Genomic DNA, 22,094 nt, shown 5'->3' with positions numbered 1-22,094 from the left:
TACATAAGCTAATTTCTTTTCTCTTGTATTGCTTATCTCCCTGAGGCAGATGAAGCGAATGTATATGGTCACTGAATGCATTTCAAGATTTTCCAGTCTACAGCTTTTTTTTCTTTCTTTCATTGAAGCATAGAAAGTGGCAACATTAGGTAGAAAAGACACAGGAAAGTGGCACCAGTGGATGGTGACACAACGGCCAGAGGATTTCTTTCCTTTCTCAGCCCTGCCTGCTTAGCAAAGTTCTTCGCAAAGAGATCTGAACTTTGCTCTTCCCTTGGTTAAGGACATCCCGCCGTTTCTAGGTGGTAAAGATACATACCTGTCCCTAGTTCTGTCGCTTCTTGTGGCAAAATCCCCAACCAACCAGCTGAGCGATGTACATAGTCCATTTCTAGGCAAGGGCATCTAGGTGCCGTTTTAGGTAGATTTGACTCACAAAGGAGGCAGACAGAGCGGGTCTAGGAGGTGTCTAAAAGGTGTGTTGGTGGCTGCCTTGATGAGCTCCCCTATACCTTGCCACAGGCTACAGAAACATGTTTTTAAAAGACACATGTGCAATAGTTACACATTTCCACCTCCCATCTTTTCAGCACCTGTCTCTGGATTCTACAGAGTTTCCATCTGTCTGGTCTTTGCTTCAGAACCTGGGTGCTGCTTGCCCGCCCTTTCCTAACCTCGCAGCCCCCCTGGCTCTCCATACGTGGTTCTTGCCATGAATTGATTCGGGCTGTCTCTGTGAAGCAGCTTCAAGCCGAGACTCTGCATTAAATATATATATATATTGAAAGGTTCGTGGTGAGGCTGCCGAGTTAATGCTAACAAAGGACTTCAGAGGGCACTGTCTTTTCTTTGTTTGCAAGGAGCGAAATTTCTCGGCGCAAATACCAGGAGGGAACAAGGTAAAGGAAAGTGAAATTAGAATGAAGAACTGACAGTCTTGGTTTCAGCAGTCTGGACTCTGGAAGCGCCAGGTGGGGCCTCCTTAGCCAGTTTAAACCGCTCCTGCGCCTAGTGTTTTAAAGCAAGCTGGGAAGCGAAGCGCGGGCGCTCGGGGAAGCGGGGACCCGGGGACGGAATAAACTCTGTCATGGGGCCCTCACTCTCGAGCTGCAGAGCTGGGGCATTGTTACTAAGTGACTACGAGCCAGGCAATTCACATCGCCCTGGGCCTCGGTTCCCCACCTGTAAAACAAGGGGGCTGGACCGGTCATCTAAACTCCAAATACAGAATAAAAAAACAGATATTTTAACTCCCAGTGGAAAGACAAGGCTCTAGTTGCAAAGATAAATGGGATTCGTAAAAGTGATCACCAAGCGAGATTATTTTTCGGATCGCCTTCCTTTCTCCTGACACGCGGGGCGATTAAACGTGTGTGTGTGCTGGGCCATTTCTTTACTGAACTCCAAACTAACACCACCAAGCGATAAAAAACAGGAGAGGGTGATGGAGGCTTAATCGCTAGGAGAGGAGGCGGCGTGGCTGCTGCTATGAGGAGTTCACTTTGAATCAAGCGGCCGCGGCGATTGGCTGAAAAGCACGTGGTGCGCGCCCCGCAGGACTGCGCCCCGGCTGCCGCTGCAGTCGCCTGGCTTAGGGCAGAGTCCAGCCCGGGGTGCCGCACCCGCTGGGGAGTGGGGAGGGAGGGCACATGGGAAATGCCTGGGGCTGGAGTCTCTTTGGCTCTCTGCCAGCAAGAAACTTAAATGTCCTGGCTTGCTCAACCTGAGTGTCCCTAAACTGTCCAGACTTTTGCCCTTCCATTGCCACTCTATCTCCCCACTCTGGGTGTCCTACCCAAGGCGCTATCTATGCTTGCCCAGGGCCTGCCCTGCGGATACCCAGCTCGTCCCTTGCAGCCCTTTTTAGAGCATCTCGCGGGCTCTGGCATCACCAAGCGCACAGCCCCGGGCTGCGCTCCCCTAAGATGGGTCTCTCAGATCCGGGGCTGTCCATTAACCAGGCTGGCCCAAAGAGTCGCAGACACTGGAACCCGGGAAAACTTATTTTATTCTCGGTTCCTGGAATTGCAGCTGCCAGCGGCTGAGACAGCGCGTCCGCTTTGTCTCTCTGCACTCCCCGCAGCCCCCCTCTCCCGCTTCCTCTCCCGATTAACTCCCCCGACACGCTCTTCTCTAGCTCCTCTCCTCCTCCCACTCCTTCTCCTCCTCTTCCTCCTCCTACACCACCGGCCGCGCTAATGCGCTTCCTCCCTCCCCCGGTGTCGGTCTCTTTGCATACGCGCCCCCTCCCCTCCCCGCCGCGCCACTTATAGCGGGGCGCACGGCGGCGGGGCGCACACTGCTCTGGCAGCCGGAGAGGAGGCGGTGCGGCGGTGGCGCTGCGGAGACCGGGTCCAGACGCCTGGCGGCCGCCGGCGCACAAGACGCTTTCTAGCTCCCTCCCCCGAGCGCACAGCCCGCCTCCTTCCGCGGCGCCTGCAGTGGCAGGCTTGCTCTCCCCTCCCGTGACGCGCTCCGGGAGACGCTCTGCGGGTCCTGGACACCGGGTCCGCGGCGTGGGGACGAGAGGCGGAGGCGAACGCCAGCGGTAGCCGGTCCGCGACCCATCGTTCGGGGCGCAGTCCTCTCCCCGGCTGGCGCTCCTTTCTCCGGGGCATTCGCCACCGCTTCCCGGGGCTGAGACGACCGGTTCGTCGCCTCCTTGCCCGTGACCGTCGCTAGAACTCAGTTGTGCGTTGCGGCCAGTCGCCACTGCTGTAAGTTTCCCTCACTGCCCGGGACCTGTTGCAGGCGTTGCGGGCTTCAGGGGCTGCTTCGGCTGCAGGGGTGTGTTCGCGAGGGGTGAGCGTGCTCCGGGCACTCGGGAGCTTCGACTAGAGGCCAAGGGGAGCTCTTCTCGGTGCGGAGATCACGGTGCCCGCCGCTGCCCTCCCACAGCAGGCAGGAGCCGGGCATCGCCGGAGAGGTCTACCGGCCTCCGCTCCGCGGTGCCGTGTCCGGGTCGAGCCGCTGGGGAAGTGAGGAGCCGAGCTAAGGATACAGTCAGCCTCTCTCCTCCGCGGAAAGCAGCGCTTCCCTGGGGGTGAATGTCGCGCTGCGTCGCTCCCCGCAGCCTCCAGAGTCAGGCGCGCGGGATCGTTGGCCCACGTTGCATCCTCTCCGGCTTGGAGGAAAGTTGGGGCCGCGCACAGACACCCTGAGTGCGGGCATGTTCACTGCGGCGGAAATGTCTATAGAGAATGAATGAAAACTGCTTTCTGAAAAACTAGTTTCTCGACTGTCATGTTAATATTATTAGTTACAAAGGATAGGAATTGGTGGGCGGGGAGATGCAACATTGAATTTATCCACATGCAGTTTGGTGTCACATAGGCATGGCCAGCTTGTTAAATAGCGTTGGCAAGTGTTAATAAAAAGACTCTGGCAAGAAGCTACTTTTGTTAACAAGATCTTTATAATGTTCTATTGTTACCGGTAATGTAGATGCCCAGAAAAAAATCTGCCTAGTTTCTCTTTTGATTGGATTGAGATCAGGTTCAAAACCTGGAGAAGCGTGCGGGACGCTAGGCATTGGAGGCAGAGAGCCTGAATTAGGAGCATGAAGTGAACTGAAGTTAATGTAGCTGAAGCCTTTTTGATGTTCACAGTAATAGCAGCCCTTTCTCTGTCTTCTCTGTAGACGTAGGTTAAGTACATGTGTGCATTTTCTTGGCCACTTACTTGGTATGCAAATGTGATTGGGGGCTTAAAAATGCTCGAAAGATGATTCATTTTATGTTGAAGGTGTGTTCAGTGACTTGTATACTTGGTTTCTGCTGATATTTTGAGGTTTGCACAGTTTTAAACCAGAAACCAAGCATTTCCCCTTGGGTTTCCAAGTTTACTTTTTATTTTAATCAAACATTGTTGCAAGAATGTTGATTGTGATTTTGACTGTGACGTGCTTTTCCATCTGGATGGTATCCAAGATGACAGGCTAGGCTCTTCCTTCTGGCTTGCTGGGCCAACCTGGAACATACAGGAGCATAAACACAGGATGCGGAGAGATGTAGATCCTATATCCTAAGGTCTTCTAAACAAATTGTTTTCTTAGGTGGAAGTCTGGTTGTGAATGTTGTTTTGCACCATTCTGAATCTAATGTTCAAGGAAATGTGTTCTGGGCCTAGCATGATTCCAGCTCAATGTGTAAGCATTTTGGTGCCTGTGCACCTAGTTTCAGGGAGCCTCATTCTTCCTTCACTCAGGACAGCATTTGCTCTGAGAGAGGCGGCAACTTCACAAGAGTAAGTAGACAGTCTATTGAGGTTTAGGTTTAAAGTCTTCCTCCAAATACTTCAGATTGAATGTACTAATTAAAATAACAACTACAGCGGTGGAGCATTGAGAATGCTAAATGAATGTTTTAATCCTTTGGAAACCTGATGCATTCCCATAGGTTCATATGGTCATTCTCCAGAACACTGGGCATTGGTTAGAATGGAGTAGACAGTAGATGCTTAGCTTGAGGTGGGAGTGAGGCTGGCTCCTCACCATTTTTTATATCCCAAGTCGCTGTGGAGATTACTGGGTGCTTTGTAAAGTCTTCCTAACACTGGAGCTCTAGGACTTTGTTGTTTCCTTTCTTCCACTGAGCCATGTTTACTCATCATAAAAAATTACATTCCAAAAAGGAAAGAAAACTAGTTGCATCACCTAATGGTAGGAGGTATATGTGTCATGCCCCTGCCTTTGTGGTTTTCTGTGCAGTCTCACAGTGGGGCTCGCATCTGGTTGGGGAGGTGCAGGTTAGTATTTTAGCCCATCAATCTGTGGCAAATCATTCATTTGCATTTATTAATAATTCTTAGAATATACATTTAAAAATATCTGAATGGTTAAAGGAAACAGTTTCAGCTGCGCTTTCAGGACTGGCTGTTATGTGTCTGGAACAGATACTGTAACCAGCCACACAGTTTACCCTCTGGGGATAAACAGCAGGATAAACAGCTTCCTTAGGAATCCTTGGACAGGCAGGTTCTTGAGGACTTCATTCCTTTGAATTAACAGAGGGGTGGTATAAAAGAAAAGGATGAAGGCATGTGATTCAGTTTTTGAAGATGGGTGACAAGCATTTCCTATGTCTCTACCCTACTGTTTTCTTACTGAGGAAAACCAAAAGATAGCATTAGATTCACTATAATTTCAATTTAGATACCGAGGAAAGCACTGTAGTCAGCAAATACATTCTGGGTGGCCCTAAATTAACAACAGCTGGCAAAATACGCACGCGCGCGCGCACACACACACACACACACACGTACGTATCTTTTTATTTAAATAAAGCAGTGTTTGCATTTTGAACTCCTTCTATGCAGGTGCCAGCATTTGCAAGTATACAGGAACAGTCCTGGTGATGCGCTATTTAATCAAAAGACAGGGGTGGATCTTTTGTTCTTGCAGCTGGTTTTCCAAGAATTGATATAAAGCGGGAAGAACAGAAAACAGCAGTCATAAGTATGCTACTCAAAATATTCTTCTTTTTATGTGCCAAATCCTCACATTGGAAGCTGTCCAGAGCAAGACAGGTAGTTGGTGATTATGGCCAGAATTTATTCCATGCTTTGACTAAAGGCTTGCTGATCAATATATGGTTAATGTTGAAATTGGGGTGCTTTTAGGACTCTTCAGTGGTAGAGCTGTCTGGTTATAAATTAATCTTTTAAGTTGGGATGCCGAGGTGGGAGGATCAGGTGAGGCCAGGAGTTCGAGACCCTGTCTCTACAAAAAAACAAAAAATTATCTGGGTTTGGTGATGTACACCTTTAGTGCCAGCTACTTGGAAGGCCAAGGCAGGAGGATCACTTAAGTCCAGGAGTTCGAGGCTGCAGTGAACTGTGATTGCACCACTGCACTCAAGCCAGAGTGACAGAGCGAGACTTGGTCTCAGAAATATATATAAAATGAAATACATTATCTGTAACATTTAAATAAAGGTCTGATCATTGCAGAAGTTGGCCTTACATTTCCCATTTACTGTATGTGCCGGGAGATTGGATCTTACCAAAGGAATTCTTAATGGAATTAATTATTAGGTGTTTGTTTTATGCATGGCTTTATGTTGTGTGGGGCATGAAAGCCAGTGCCCATCCTGGCATTATGAGAGCAGGAGACCTGGCATTTTAAGTGGCCCACAGTGAATCAGCTGGACTAGGACAGGGAGCTGTGAGAATGAGACCTCACTCTTGGCTTTTGCTGACTTATATTCTAAAAGACTTCAATGGCCTGAAAGTTGGCAATCAGGTTTTCCAAGATGAACCTGCTCTTTATGGAGTGATTTTTTTTTTTTTTTAAACAGTGCAGAGTTCAAATAGCTCAACAGTATTACAGTGAATATCCTTCCTTCTGGGTAGCTGTCTCTGGCTTTGTCCTGGAATGGCCATACACTATTTTGGAATAGTAGGTGGCAATGGTCAACAACAAAGTGTTCTGTTTTTTGCCCAAAGCCACTGTTGCTTTTGTTCTGCTGTTCTGAACATCGGGAGCATGATTTTCAATTTATTATTATTATTATTATTTTTAGGAGCGGAAACAAAATGTCAGTCAGCGTGCATGAGAACCGCAAGTCCAGGGCCAGCAGCGGCTCCATTAACATCTATCTGTTTCACAAGTCCTCCTACGCTGACAGCGTCCTCACTCACCTGAATCTTTTACGCCAGCAGCGTCTCTTCACTGACGTCCTTCTCCATGCCGGAAATAGGACCTTCCCTTGCCACCGGGCAGTGCTGGCTGCATGCAGTCGCTACTTTGAGGCCATGTTCAGTGGTGGCCTGAAAGAGAGCCAGGACAGTGAGGTCAACTTCGACAATTCCATCCACCCAGAAGTCTTGGAGCTGCTGCTTGACTATGCGTACTCCTCCCGGGTCATCATCAATGAAGAAAATGCAGAATCGCTCCTGGAAGCTGGTGACATGCTGGAGTTTCAAGACATCCGGGATGCATGTGCAGAATTCCTGGAAAAGAACCTGCATCCCACCAACTGCCTGGGCATGCTGCTGCTGTCTGACGCGCACCAGTGCACCAAGCTGTACGAACTCTCTTGGAGAATGTGTCTCAGCAACTTCCAAACCATCAGGAAGAATGAAGATTTCCTCCAGCTGCCCCAGGACATGGTAGTGCAACTCTTGTCCAGTGAAGAGCTGGAGACAGAAGATGAAAGGCTTGTGTATGAGTCTGCAATTAACTGGATCAGCTATGACCTGAAGAAGCGCTATTGCTACCTCCCAGAACTGTTGCAGACAGTAAGGCTGGCACTTCTGCCAGCCATCTATCTCATGGAGAATGTGGCCATGGAGGAACTCATCACCAAGCAGAGAAAGAGTAAGGAAATTGTGGAAGAGGCCATCAGGTGCAAACTGAAAATCCTGCAGAATGACGGTGTGGTAACCAGCCTCTGTGCCCGACCTCGGAAAACCGGCCATGCCCTCTTCCTTCTGGGAGGACAGACTTTCATGTGTGACAAGTTGTATCTGGTAGACCAGAAGGCCAAAGAAATCATTCCCAAGGCTGACATTCCCAGCCCAAGAAAAGAGTTTAGTGCATGTGCGATTGGCTGCAAAGTGTACATTACTGGGGGGCGGGGGTCTGAAAATGGGGTCTCGAAAGATGTCTGGGTTTATGATACCCTGCATGAGGAGTGGTCCAAGGCCGCCCCCATGCTGGTGGCCAGGTTTGGCCATGGCTCTGCTGAACTGAAGCACTGCCTGTATGTGGTTGGGGGGCACACGGCCGCAACTGGCTGCCTCCCGGCCTCCCCCTCAGTCTCTCTAAAGCAGGTAGAACATTATGACCCCACAACCAACAAATGGACCATGGTGGCCCCACTCCGCGAAGGCGTTAGCAATGCCGCAGTAGTGAGTGCCAAACTCAAGTTGTTTGCTTTCGGAGGTACCAGTGTCAGTCATGACAAGCTCCCCAAAGTTCAGTGTTACGATCAGTGTGAAAACAGGTGGACTGTACCGGCCACCTGTCCCCAGCCCTGGCGTTACACAGCAGCAGCTGTGCTGGGGAACCAGATTTTTATTATGGGGGGTGATACAGAATTCTCTGCCTGCTCTGCTTATAAATTCAACAGTGAGACTTACCAGTGGACCAAGGTGGGAGATGTGACAGCAAAGCGCATGAGCTGCCATGCTGTGGCCTCCGGAAACAAACTCTACGTGGTTGGAGGATACTTTGGCATTCAGCGATGCAAGACTTTGGACTGCTACGATCCAACGTTAGACGTGTGGAACAGCATCACCACTGTCCCGTACTCGCTGATTCCTACTGCATTTGTCAGCACCTGGAAACATCTGCCTTCTTAAATGCAGTACATTCTAAAGAGAGTGAGCACGAGGTAAGAAGTTTAGCTATAGATGTAAGTATGCATATAATTAGGCTATTGTGTAAGTTGAGTACATGGGGTGAGATCTGATCCACAGAGACTGTACTGCAGAAGTACTACCAAAGCTGTAAAAATAAGAGAGCTGGTGCCCCTAGAACTTACCCACTTGTGTTGACCACAGCCTCAGCCCCCCATGGCATTAGCCAGTGGTTCTTAGCTTTTACTGAGCCTCAGAATCTCCTGAAGAGCTTTTTGTTTATTTTATTATTATTATTTGAGACAGAGTCTCGCTCTGTCACCCAGGCTAGAGTGCAGTGGTGTGATCTTGGCTCACTGCAAGCTCCGCCTCCTGGGTTCACGCCATTCTCCTGCCTCAGTCTCCCGAGTAGCTGGGATATAGGCGCCTGCCACCATGCCCAGCTAATTTTTTGTATTTTTAGTAGAGACGGGGTTTCACCATGTTAGCCAGGATGGTCTTGATCTCCTGACCTCGTGATCTGCCCGCCTCAGCCTCCCAAAGTGCTGGGATTACAGGTGTGAGCCACTGCGCCCGGCCCTGAAGAGCTTTTTAAAAACTACCCATCCCAGAGACTTAGTTTCATTTGGTCTGGAGTGGGGTCCAAGCATCAGTATTTTTAGAACGTTTCCAGATGATTCCAATGAACAACCAGGTTGAGAACCCCTGACCTCTGTTAAGAATGCCAGCTAATGTTTATTGAGCCCCCACTGTGTGCTTGCAGCGGTGCCATGTGTTTCCCACGGATCATCTCATTCTATGCTCACAACAACCCTGTGGGGAATTATTACTAGTTTCATTTTATAGATGAAGGAAACTTCATGCACTATGGAGGCTAAGATGCCCGAGTTAGCAGAGCTTAGTAAGAGGCGGAGCTGGTTAGGAGGCCGATGCAGGGGGTCTGGCTCCAGGGCATCAGCACTGGAGCATCGTGTTGCACTGCCACCGAATAAACTTGAGCTTCATGCCGGTGATCCCAATGTCATCCCAGGTGATACTTCATTTATATTCAAATTTTGCTTCCTCAAACCCGTTGTAGAATGATTAGGGTTTAAAAAATGTATTGCTCAAATTCATTCCTAGTTTATTCTCTCCAAAATTATTAGCTTATTTTAAATGTTTTAGTTAAAAAGTAGCGCCCTTTAGGGTGTTTATTACCTTTAAAGATAAATCTATATCTGTCTTCATAAAAGGTTGCACGTACATAGCAGAAGTTTGTGCAGATAACACGGAGCCACCTAAATTTCCCAAACTATGGCCTTTCAGAGTTAATCAGTCAGGCTGACCCTATTGTCAAGGCTAACAAAAGTTGTGTTTCTGCATCATATATCTGAGTACATAATAGTTGTCTGTGTATTTAAGAGTATATAATACTCTTGGCTCAAATAATTAATAGGCCTACACAGTTCGGAGTTCGCGAAGCTCACGGCTGCTTTGCTGCTAAACATTCTTAGGATTGGTCCCAGGAATTGCTTAGGCATGTATAAGTATAGCCCAGCACACACAGGATGTGTTGATTTGTTTTGGTGATTCATGGGCTTATTACTAATAATAAGAGAAGAAAGTAACTTCTTTGGAGGAACTACAATGAAAACAAACTCATTTACTTGGGAACTTTTGGCTCTGTGTTCCCTAGTATGTTCACACCTTTGAAGGGGACTTCAAAGGGAGAAAAGGAGATCTAGGCCTAGTGGCAAACTAAGCACAGAGGGGTTTCATCTCATTGGTCTTTTCTTTCCCCATCCCTTACAGCTCATTTAGAAACATCATTAAACTTGGCCTCACTCTCACATTTCAGCTTGCTATTTTTTTTTTTTTTTTTTTTTTGAGACAGAGTCTTATTCTATTGCCCAGGCTGGGGTGCAAGGGCGTAATCTCAGCTTGCTGCAACCTCCACCTCCTGGGTTCAAGCGATCTCCTGCCTCAGCCTTCCAAGTAGCTGGGATTACAGCGCCCACCACCACACCCAGCTTTTTTGTATTTTTAGTAGAGATGGGGTTTCACCATGTTGGTAAAGCTGGTCTTGAACTCCTAACCTCAAGTGATCCACCCATCTCAGCCTCCCAAAGTGCTGGGATAACAGGCGTGAGCCGCCGCCCTCGGCCTCCAGCTTGCTATTTTTTTCACTTCTTCAGTTGTCTCTTCCACCCTTCGTACAGTTATCAGAGTTCTGAGTTATATTATGCTTTCTTGGAATGAAACTCCTTCAAAACAGCAGAAACAATCAGACACCTCCTCTAGGGAGCACCTGGGCTAATAGCGTCTCACACCAAACTGGTTTTTTGTAGCCTCGCTGGCATCTCAGTAATCTTGAATAAACAAATGCTCTGAAAGTGGTTATTTCATTTGAGATATGAATGCATGACTCACCTCTAAAGCAGGTTTAAAGAACCTCCTAGGCAAAAGCATCAATTACCAGCATACTTAGTTGGGTGTTAGTCCAGAACTGACTATGTTTGCACAGAAGAGCCATAAAAATTGCTACCAGGGTGGTGGTACATAAAAAATGACAATGGGCAAGCTGGCTGGAATCCTTGGAACAAGGTAAGGAAATTGAGGCAGAAAGAGGAGAGAAGCCACATGTGTATTCTGGCCCTAGTTTTAAGTTCTAGACCTTCCTGAGTTTTAGGTTGCTTCTCTGTCAAATGAGTGGTTTGATCTATAATTACCCTGTGATCTCTCCCAACTCAGACTTGGGTCAATTGATAGGGGAGTTAAAAGAGGCGAAAATACCTAGCCCAGTGCTTGGCATGTACTAAGTGTTCAATATTCAGTTTAGACCCTAGCTTATTGTGAGATAATGGTGGTGGAATTAGCTTTGTGTGTAGTAGGAAAATGAGGTTTCTTTGACTATTATCTGCTTGTTATCTTTAGACTTCATTTTTGATTCCTCCTTTTTCAGCCCAGAGTGAACATGTGGGCAAACACTTGACTTCACCCTACCCTGGGTGTTTGAACTGAGTCATACTCTTCCGGTCCCTGGGAAACAGAGCAAGTAAAGTGTTAGGTTATATGTGCAATAACATCCTCTTCACCCTTGGCGCTACCAGTGAGACAGTCAATCACATAAAAACTAAATTTGACAGGGCCAAGTTTGCTGCTTTTAAAGGGCAGCGTAAGCGCCTGATCAAAGCCACTCTTTGAATTTCCGACAGGGAGAATGTTGGTTAAAATTTCTGAAGTTTACTACACAAGATAGTGCTAAAACATTTAAGAGGGGGTTGGAGTGCCTTAAAGTGCTGGGTAGGAAGGTCTCAGTCCCAAACTGCAAATTCCTCTGCCCTCCAAATGTAGGTGCTAACTGAATTAATACAGTGTTTAACAGAAAGTTTCCCTAAGTCTTAAAGCTCATCCACCAAGGAGGTTTTATCTGCCTCCTGCTGCTCTGTCGGTGGGAAGGGCAGAAAGGAAATTACTTTGATTATCCTCTGTTTTCATGGTGCCGTGTGGCCTCAACCTAACTTAGGCTTTGATTTGCTTTGTTTCTTCTCTAGATTTTGTTGTTGTTGTTGTTGTTGTGTGTCCTTTTTTGTTGTTGTTCCTGTTTGTATATACAATTTTTGGGGGGGAGGGTGTGTATATTCCTTTTTTCCTGTTTGAATATGCATTGTCTTGAAATTTTATATTATTACAAGATACATTCTTTTGGCCTAATGTTGACATACAGGTTACAAGGAGGTGGAGGTGGGGCAATGACACCGTAGTCTAAGGAATGCCTTGAAAGCTTGAATCACTGTTAGGAAACAGCCAAAAGAAACAACTCATGAAATGAATCAGGCTTCTGAACACACAAAAGCAAAGAATTCAGTGCAAGTCATGAGTGGCTCCTCCAGAATTCCCTTTGTCTGTACTTAGAGTTACAGCAATACGGATACAAAAGCCCTCTGCACAATTTCCCCAGATGAAATGAGAAATAAATAAATGGGAAGAGTGAGCAGTGTGAGGAAATGCAAGCTCTATGAAATGTGCAGGCTTTGTGGTTACGGCACTTTGAATTGATATTCACACTTGATGTAGGTAGATTCCGTAGCACTGGCATGCCGTAACTGCTGGCACCTACGTGTGGACTAACGAACTTTGAGAATAAACTCCAACCTTGGGCTGTTGAGGCCTGATACATTGTCATGTGAAAGGAAGCGAGACTGATTTCTGCCATAATGGATAACAGAGATGCATTTAAATAAGAGGATTAGTATGTCTGCCTCCTAGATGGTAAAGTTAATTTGGAATCTTTCATGGTACATGGGCCAAGGAGGGTTTGCACAGGAATCTCCCTTCTTTTCACCTGTTAGTGATCACTTTACAGTCACTCTGTTTAACCACAGAAAGAAATTTTATGAATGTTGGAAGCAGAAGATGGCAACTCCCAATAGCATCTACACATAGAGGTTTGGATTTGAACGTATATATGCTTAGGAGAGAAGTGAAGGTCCTTCTTTAGACACCACTGTTTTTGTCAGGCCAGCCATCTGCATGGATGCGTACATGCACACGTGTGTGCATTTAAGGCAAGTACTTTAAATATCTTTGCACAGTTCCTACTGAACATATAAGACCTTTGGAAGCAATATTGGCCAGCTCCATACCAAGTTTAATTTTTAAAAAAATTTTGTGGCTAATAAGAAAAATCTTAAAACTATGGCATCACACAAATCCTTCATGCTTTTTTTTTTTTTTCTTTTCCTTCTATTTCAGCTCACTCCATCGCTTGATGAGATAATATGAGATTTCTACTTTGGAGAGGCCAAGTTGAATGAAGAGAAAAAAAGGAAAAGAAGTTGCAAGACTCGAATAAAATCTGCTGCACCTTGTAAATGCTCTAACTGGACATGAAGGAAAGGGGCGAGGGAGGGGGGTGGGATTTTTGGTGCAAGTAGCACATGGTTTAAATATGAATGAACAAACCTGTGATCTAGTCCTTGTCTTGTAATTGTGGATTAATGTCAATGTTAATCAGCCCCTCAAAGGGAGAGAAAAGCTGGACCTTTTCCCTTGCTGTACCATATTCAGCATTTGATTTCCATGGGCTCCACCATTTATGTGTAAAATTTGAAATGGTTGTCACCTCTCTCTGAGGAGAGAGCTTGAAGCGTCCACACCAGCTGCTGCTGGAGATTCAAAGCCCAACTGTGGGTCCAAGAGGGAAGCTGGCTGGGCTGGCTGAAGAAAGAGGACCACTGGACTCTCCATTAATCTCTAAGGGGTCTGCTTCCCAGGAAATTTCCAAACAATGGGGACTTTGTTGGTAGCCATTTGGTAGATGTTCTTTTCTATTTATAAGTGACTTTAAACTTTCCCTTGGCTGTTAAGAAGTTTGTTATAGATTTAGCTATTTATTGTTCGATGCCTGCATGCTGAAACAATGCCTACAGCTGTCTTCACATGTATGGACGTGTGTGAATGGTTGTATGTTTTGCACATTTTGTGGCTGTTGAGATGTGCTTTGCTGCACAAACATGAAAACTTTTGAATTACAATTTGGAGTATAACTGGAGGGTGGGTTGGGGAGGGGTGGATTTTTAAAATGTCGAGACAGGGAAGGATGACAAAATGGAAATTTAAATGACATCCTAGCGGTAGAGAAACCGTGGAGATCACTTTTCTCAGACTCACCAACTTTTAATGGGATTTCATGGGGTTTGGTTGTGCTGAGTAAGGGGAGGCTGCTTTCTGCCCTTCTCCCCACTCCCATCTGATTTACCTAATTCAGTCTCAGCTGCTGAAATTTGGAAAGGACCAAATTGCTTTACAGTTTTTTTCTTTGTGTAGTATCTTGAAATCCTGGAAAATTCTATGGAATAGTTCTGTATATAGGGCACAGGTAAAGGCATTGTCCCAAGTTTATTTATTTATTTATTACCCTGAGAATGCTTTGCCATAACCACATTTAATGGGAAAAACGGAAGTATCACAGATGTAAATTAACTCACCAGATTTACTTGGCCTGAACTCATTCTCCTCTTGCTATATGATTTAGCAAGTTCTAGAAGGTCTCCAAGACAATAATTACATTGGCGCAATGTATACTTCAGTGCTCACCCTTAGGCAAATCTCTTTTTAAAAAACTCTTTGGTGCACAAGTAACACATTTGGCCACAAAACACCAAAGAATTGTAAGCAGTGGCCCCTATTGAGAAGTTTTCCAGTAGAGTTGGAAATCAGTTGTGAATACATTCTTTGCTAGTTGGAGTGCTTGTTTACTAAGCATGTGCCGTCGTAGGTATTAGTGCTAGTCTCAAATCGGTGCTTCCCTTGAGGTGCGGGGGAAGACCAAAGTTTGCAAGTCGAACTGCTTTCGTCCATGTTTCTCACATTGCTGTATTTTAGAAAATAGGGGTTAAGGCTGATAACAACCTTTTACATTGTGACCGTATTTGCATTGTCTAATGACAGATAAATCCTTAACATTCCTCTCCACCTTAGTACTTTAGACTAATTGTGTTTGTCCGTCCATGCCATGAATGAGTGGGCTGTAGTTGGGCCAAAATAAATGAGCTGTTGGAAGAAAAGAATCAGTACTTTCCAGCAGTCAGTCCCTGGTTCCTAGATGTGTTCTAAGCAATGCAAATGTCTAATTGTCCCCCAGTGGGCATAGTCAGTGTCGTTTATATTGTAGCAGTTACAGCTCTGTAGTTTATGATGCAAATCTGCCAAGAGAGATGTATGTGTCACTGCATGGCTTCTGAAAGCAGGATGAATTTTCTGCAGCTGTTTCAGAGTTGGGGTCTGTCCCTGAATCCTCTGTTAATTACTGTGTGTGAGCCAGAGGGAGCCGTGGTAAGGGTTGGGCCCCCAGCCTGCAGGGAACTTTCTGGACTCCCGCTCTTTGAATCGATATAGGCATTTGGTCTCACTACTTGACCATTCTCACCCTGTGAAACGTCCCACACTTTGAAGCAAATACAATTCACAGCACAGTACACACAAAAACCTTGGCATAAGACAGAGAAGGTTCTTCTTATTTTGTGGGCTGGTTGCTGTAGAAACACATAACAAAGGGCAGCCCTCCACTTCTGGTATAATTGTGTAGCCCCTTTTCTCTGGGCTTGACACCTGTCTTGAATAAGAGTGATTAGAGCTGCATAATGTCCCTCTCTTGGCTATTGACCATGTGGTTCACGTACAAAACTCTGTATAAGTTGAAGGAAAATGTTCATGTTCATATGTACTTGTTTGCTATGACTACATTTTGAGGTTTTGTAAAACTGTTATTTTTTTTTTCACAATGTGAAACTGAAGGTCAATAAATTATTAGAGATTTTCTCTTCATTATGTGCATGGGTCTTTATTTGAATAAGACACAATTTGAGGCATCGTAAACTTGTGCCTTTTCTCATTTGTCCAAAGAAGGATGGTTTCAGATATTCCGAATGTGTCTTATTTCACCATTTGGTGATATTTACAAAGGTAATTTTGCATATTAAATAAAACTCGTTGACCATTAGAGTATCTCTTTAAGCAAGACAAAATTCCTCATTTGTGGGTTATTCATAGCTGGGAATATAACAAGTCACACACCATGCGATATTAAGACAGCATACTTTATATTAGAATGAATTTAGTTTTTTGAAATCCTCACGTGGGTTGTATTTTGACAGAAAGCTGTTAGAGAAGGAGCTGGAGTTCAATCCTCTTTTCATCTGCTGACATCTGCTTTAGAAATCATTTAAAGTGGAAATATATGCATCTTATTTCAGTACTGCCACAGAAAAGCACAAGTTTAACCCTTCAGGGATACTTAGTTTGCTCTAAGCTGATGGCTGTCCTAGCTGGCTCTGCATAAGGCCAGTTGAAGCCTCCTGCCCCTACCTCATGATGGCTTCATGTCGCACTGAGATGCTCTTTTATCACTTGGGTTGGAACCCTTATTGTTTCAGTGTGCAGAGCAAGGTTGGGCATAACCTTTTCTGGGTAGAAAATAAATATTACCTAATTGCGAACTCTAGGAGAACTCACAAGTAGGCATAATGCAATTACAGCCTTTGGACTTTGACCAAGATGCCAGAGCAGATGCCTTGGGTTTGACAGGAGGATCATTCGGTTCTGTGCTGTGTGAAGCTGGTCTAGAGCCAAGCCTTTGGGGACCAGTGTCAGCCCTCAGATTCCAAGTGCATGATGTTGAAGACCCGTGGAAACCGTGTTGATGACACCATATGGATGACACCAAATGACAGGGAAGAAGGGCAGGTCAGTTAGGAGTTGACGGATGGGATTTAGACTCAGGAAAATCTTGATGTTAATCCCTAGAGGGGTTGAGAATGGTTCCTGTAGAAATGATTGTGAACAGACCTTTCATTCTCTGGAGTTGTTTCTCTTTATCATCTCAGTTGGAACATGTAGAAAGATTAAAAAGATACTTCAAATTCTTAATTTTCATTCATTTGGAAATTTCATTTCATTTAGATAGATCACACCAAACAGTGGCTATGGTAATAAAAATCTGGCCATAGTAGGGAAACGGGTTGGAGGTCGGCAGTCCAGGGCCGGGACAGCACCCCCATGAGGCCATCAGGCCTCATGCTTGCAAGATGGCAGCTGCATCTCATGGCATCACATCTGCTTTCCAGGCAGCAGAAGTGGGGCAGACAAAGGGGAAAGGGCTCAGGCCAGAGGACATTCTCCCTTTTTCTTGGAATAGTAATAGTTTACCCAAAAGGCTCACCGGGAGACTTACACTTACCTCTCAGTGGCCAGAACTGGGACATGTGAACTTCCCAAGACATAAGAGAGCCTGGGGAGGGCAGTACTTTTATCTGGCACACTGCCACCCCACAGCAATGTGATTTAATTAGTAAGGAACAAAGGGAGAGTAGACGTTGGAGGGGGAACTACACAGATTATTCTCTGTAGTAGGTAGGCTTATCTACTACAGCAATGGTTCCCAGCCTTTTTGGCACCAGGAACTGGTGTTGTGGAAGACAGCTTTTCCATGGATGGGGACTGGGCCTGGAGGCGGCAGGGATGTTTTTTCACCTCAGATCATCAGGCATCAGATCAAGCTTGTCCAACCTGCGGCCCAGGATGACTTTGAATGCAGCCCAACACAAATTCATAAACTTTCTTTAATTATTTGTGATTTTTTTTTAGCTCATTAGCTATTATTAGCGTCTTTTATGTGTGGCCCAAGACAATTCTTCCTCTAATGTGGCCCGGGGAAACCAAAAGATTGGACAATCCTACACTAGATTTTTGTAAGGAGTACAAAACCTAGATCCCTCACATCTGCAGTTCCCAATAGGGTTCGAGCTCCTATGAGAATCTACTGCCCCCTCGTCCCCGGCTCCAGCTCCGCTGATCTGACAGGAGGCGGAGCTCAGGCAGTAACGCTCACTAGCCTAAGGCTCACCTCCTGCTGTGCCGCCCACTTCCTGACAGACCACAGGCACTGGGCCATGGCCCAGGGGCTAAGGACCCCTGTACTACAGGGAATCATCAAAGAGTCATTGTAAACTATAGGCCATTCATTAAGTGATGAGCTGAGATTGTGCTAAGGACCTGCTTTACAGTCATCTCATTTAATCCTCATGACAAATTGAGGTAAATATAGGGAGATTTCTTAACATCTCTGAGCCATAGATACTCGATCTGTAAAATAAGCATGACTAACATTCTTTCTAATAGAAAAATTTAATAATATAAGAAATTTAAGAGTAAATACCAGGCTCAGTGCCTGGCACATAGTAGGTCCTCAGTAATTTTTAGTTGCCATTTTGAAACATTATAGGGAGAGATACACACATAAAAATCTGTGTGCTTATTCTGTGCCAGGGACTGCGTTAAGGGTTTGCATGCCTCTCACCTTGCTCATCCCCCCAGCAACCCTGTGAGAGCAGGTGCTATTATTACTCTCATTCTGGAGATGAAGAAACAGGTCTTGAGAGATTATATAACTTGCCCAAGGGAGTGGTGGAGGTGGATTTCAAGGCACACTCTGACCTGCTCCTCCAGGTCCAGGAATGTAGAGGAAGATGATTCACAGGGCTGAGCCTGACTGTGAGAAACCCAGGGCTGCCCTGCATTCCATCGTGTCCAGAACACAGGACTCTGTAAGGTGGTCCGAGGAGACCTGCAGCTGGTGAGACCCGCCCTGGACATGAGGACTGAAGAAGCCAATGGAAAGAGTTGATTGAGACTCAAAATGTTCCTTGACAGCCAGTTTCAGAAGATAAGTTGTAGAGAATTTAAAAATAAACGGGGGCTCCTGGGTGGTTGTTACACTTGATCATTCATTGAGCTGTACACGGATGCTTTTTGTACTATTCTGTTTGTAAAATGTTTTTTGACTAAATGATTGAATATGCCCATGGATCATGGCCAGACCATGTATAAAAATGGAACTCTGACCCACAATCTGCAGCAACCAGCCCAGGAAACCAAGACATTTTCCGTAGTGATCAGCCCAGGAAGCCAGCCTGCTGTCTGTAAGTCAGACCTGTAGGAAGTTAGACCACTATCTCTGGCAACTGGTTTAGAAAGCCAGATCATAACGCCTGTATTATTTACAGTCAGCCCCAAATGGCCAGGACTTGACTAATAACTGACTACTTCCCTGATTTTTGTCCTTGCTTCTAACTAAGGACCAGCCAGAGCAAGCCAAATCTGCACCCCTACCCAGACACCACAAGATGCCCACTTCTGGTTGTCCCACTTGCAGCTTCCCCATGCCAACAGCCTCCAATCCAACGTGAAGACATCCCTTTTTTCCCCACGATGAAACTTTCCCTTTTCTCTGTCTTCCTTTGAGTCTCTGCCAAAATGCAAGTGACAGTGGCTGACTCCCTTGTTATAAAGCAAGCTCTGAATAAATAGCCTTTGCTTGTTCACATTTGGCTGGTCATTGTTTATTTCCACAGACAAATGTTTGCTCGATAAAATAATTAAATGTTTCAATAAAAAGGTTCACAAAAATGAAGTGGGGACCAACATTGTGGGTTCTAGGCAAGCTGGGTTTTCAGAAGGTTGCTGTTATCCTCCTGACCGTCTGAGTAAATAAAATGTACACAGTGCATATAGCATGAGAAAAATGGATTTTGAGTTAATGGGGTTGAGATTAGGGAGTCTGGTTTGCAAAAGGAGAACAGTTGCTTTGTTTGGGAATATTTTGAATAAAGTGAGAACACTTAAATAAGTTTTACAGCCATATTCATGGTGCACATGAATGTATGAATAAAAGCAAAAACTTAGCAGTTAATTCCTGGTCCTGCCTGTTACATACAGATCTTAAGTGCTTTGCCTGTCTGACACATACTCAGACTAAGCCATCTGTCCTGCATTTGAATTTAATCGTAGACAATGAATTTTAAAGCTCTGTTATATGTCAGACATTGGACAACCACATGCAAGACCTAACTTTCAGAGGCAAAAAAATGTACATTGAGGCATGACGGTGAATTAAAAGCAATTTGACTAAGTAAATTATAAATCTACCATAATCTTGTCCAGCTCTGCTTACAGCGCAGCTCGCTTTGTGAGTGCTGGGGAAACCAAATGAGACAAAGTTTCTGTCTTTCTCTCTCTGGTCCTGTTTCCTTGGCAACCATAATCTTTATCTCTGCAAAGATGGGGGACTGCAGCAAGAAAACGCAGTTGGAATTTCAGCAAAGACACTCACTAACCCTTTTCTTGTGTTATCAGATGATTTGTTTTGTTATGAAAAGTTATTTTACACCCGCTTTTTAGATAACGTGGAGAGTATTTACTGGATATTCTAGAAAGGCTGTGAGGATTTTTTTGTCCATGAGATATGCTAATATTGTATCCACAAAGAAGATGAAATCAGTCCCTTGGTAGACACAAACTAGGCACCTGCAAAGTGGGAACTAAAATCTCTCTCTCTCTGAGGCTCTAATGAACACATATGAAAGCTCTAAATTGCAAATACACCTGCCCCACTCACCCACCCACATACATTCTGGCCAAGGCATTGCTGCCAGAAGAAACATTTGCAGAGAACAAATTTTGTAATTTTGAAATAATTTCTATACTCTGAGGGGAAGGAAAGGAGAAAGGAAAAGCAGAAGATAACCTTGCAGGGATGTGTCTGGTAGTGGTGGCCTCTTCAAAGCCCTTTCTGGTACTTCCACAGGGTCCACCTATTCAAGAGATGCGGGGCCAATCAGCACCCGTTTTCAAAATGGGAATGCCTAAACTGCATTTTGAGGGCTGCTAGCCATTCACACATTCGTATGAATCAGGTCCATCTGAAGGGTGGGTGGGGGATTGGGAGTGGGGCTCAGACCTAGGGGAATACCAGGAATTAGGAGGCCTGTAGGTGTGGGAGAAGAATGAGAAAGGCAAATTTTTACTTCAAAGTGTTATGGCTAGAGAGGGGAAGAAATGAATAGGCAGAGCACAGAGGATTTTTAGGGCAGTGAAACTATTCTTACGATACTATAATGAGGAATGCCTGCCATTAAACATTTGTCAAAATCCATAGAATGTGCAACACCAAGACTGAACCCTAATTAAATTGCAGACTTTGGGTGATAATGATGTGTCAGTAGGAGCCTAAGAAATGCATCCCACTCTGGGCTGGGATGTTGATAGCAGAGGGAGGTTGTGCCTGTGTGTAGCTTCGAGGTATTTGGGAACTCTGTACTTTTTGCTCAATTTTGCTGTGAATCTAAAACTACTCTTAAAAAATAAAGCCTATAATGCTCTCCCCTCCCCCAAACACCCTACAAAAACATTAGAAACAAAGGGAGTCTTTTAGGGTTGTCAGATAAATTGTTTGATAAAACATAGAATGTATTTTTTTTTAATGCTATCTTGAATGGACTCCATGTACTGGAAAGAGAGAAAACTCTTTCTCTCTGCAATATTATCAAATATACATTTGGTCTCCTTCTCCTTACATACAGCTCCTAAAATCCTTGGAATTGCCAGAGCGATGGGTGTCTTTTGTATGCTAATAAGATGAACGGTGGCCGGGGGCCCCTAGGTAGCTTCAGGGTGAGAGCTGCATAGGCATGATTAGACGACTGAGATTTTTAGCCCCTCCAACTCTGTGGGAGGCCAGGACTGAAAGTTAAGTTGATCACCAATGATTAAGGATGTAATCAATCATGCTTACGTAATGAAGCTTCCATAAAAACCCAAAAAGGGCTGGGCTTGAGAGCTTCTGGATAGCTGACCACATGGAGGTTTCTGGAGGGTGATGCATCCAGGGAGGGGATGGAAGCTCCTTGTCTCTTCCCATATATCTCACTCTATGCTTCTCTTTATCCATATCCTTCCTAATGTACTTATAATAAACCAGTAAACATAAGTAAAGTGTTTCTATGTTCTGTGAGCAGCCGTAAGTAACAAAGTACCAAACTCAAGTAGGAAGCTGTGGGAACCCTGATTTCTAGTCAGTTGGACAGTGCTGACAGGCATCTGAAACAAGGGCAGTCTTGTAGGACTGCACTCTCAGCCTTTGGGATCTGACACTATTGGTATGGACAGGAGACAGAAATACTGGGTAGAAGAGGGCAGTTCCCCCACAAAGGCCCCACCCTCAAGCCTGGAAACCCGTGGCCCTAAATGGAAGAAGGTATTCCTCTTTTGCACTGAAATGTTGCCTTTTGGCTTGCCACACCCCCCTATCCTGTACCCACACAAACTCCAAATCCCAGGCTCCCCAAACACATGAGCAGATGAACGGAAGAGCAGAGGGGCAGAAGAGTGGCGTGGCGTGGCGTGGCAGAGAAGGATAAAGAGAAGGAACGCCTGAATGTCGAGAGGAGATTGGCTGGGGACAATTGGAGAGGAGA

At 45.4% G+C, this 22,094-nt stretch overlaps 1 protein-coding gene across 1 annotated transcript; it reads left to right on the top strand.

Annotated features, from left to right (window-relative positions):
- The first annotated feature begins 2,032 nt into the window (after positions 1-2,032).
- On the top strand, positions 2,033-15,609 carry ENC1 (ectodermal-neural cortex 1). The gene is made up of 3 exons (XM_032144567.2): positions 2,033-2,717; positions 6,522-8,336; positions 13,036-15,609. The coding sequence occupies exon 2, from the start codon at positions 6,535-6,537 to the stop codon at positions 8,302-8,304; it is 1,770 nt and encodes a 589-aa protein (XP_032000458.1). The 5' UTR covers positions 2,033-2,717; positions 6,522-6,534; the 3' UTR covers positions 8,305-8,336; positions 13,036-15,609.
- The last annotated feature ends 6,485 nt before the right edge of the window (positions 15,610-22,094 follow it).

The sequence above is a fragment of the Hylobates moloch genome, unplaced genomic scaffold (assembly GCF_009828535.3).
Source record: "Hylobates moloch isolate HMO894 unplaced genomic scaffold, HMol_V3 SCAFFOLD_23, whole genome shotgun sequence".
NCBI lineage: Eukaryota > Metazoa > Chordata > Mammalia > Primates > Hylobatidae > Hylobates > Hylobates moloch.
The sequence above is the reverse complement of the archived record's forward strand: the minus strand, read 5'-3'. Positions and strand labels throughout refer to the sequence as shown.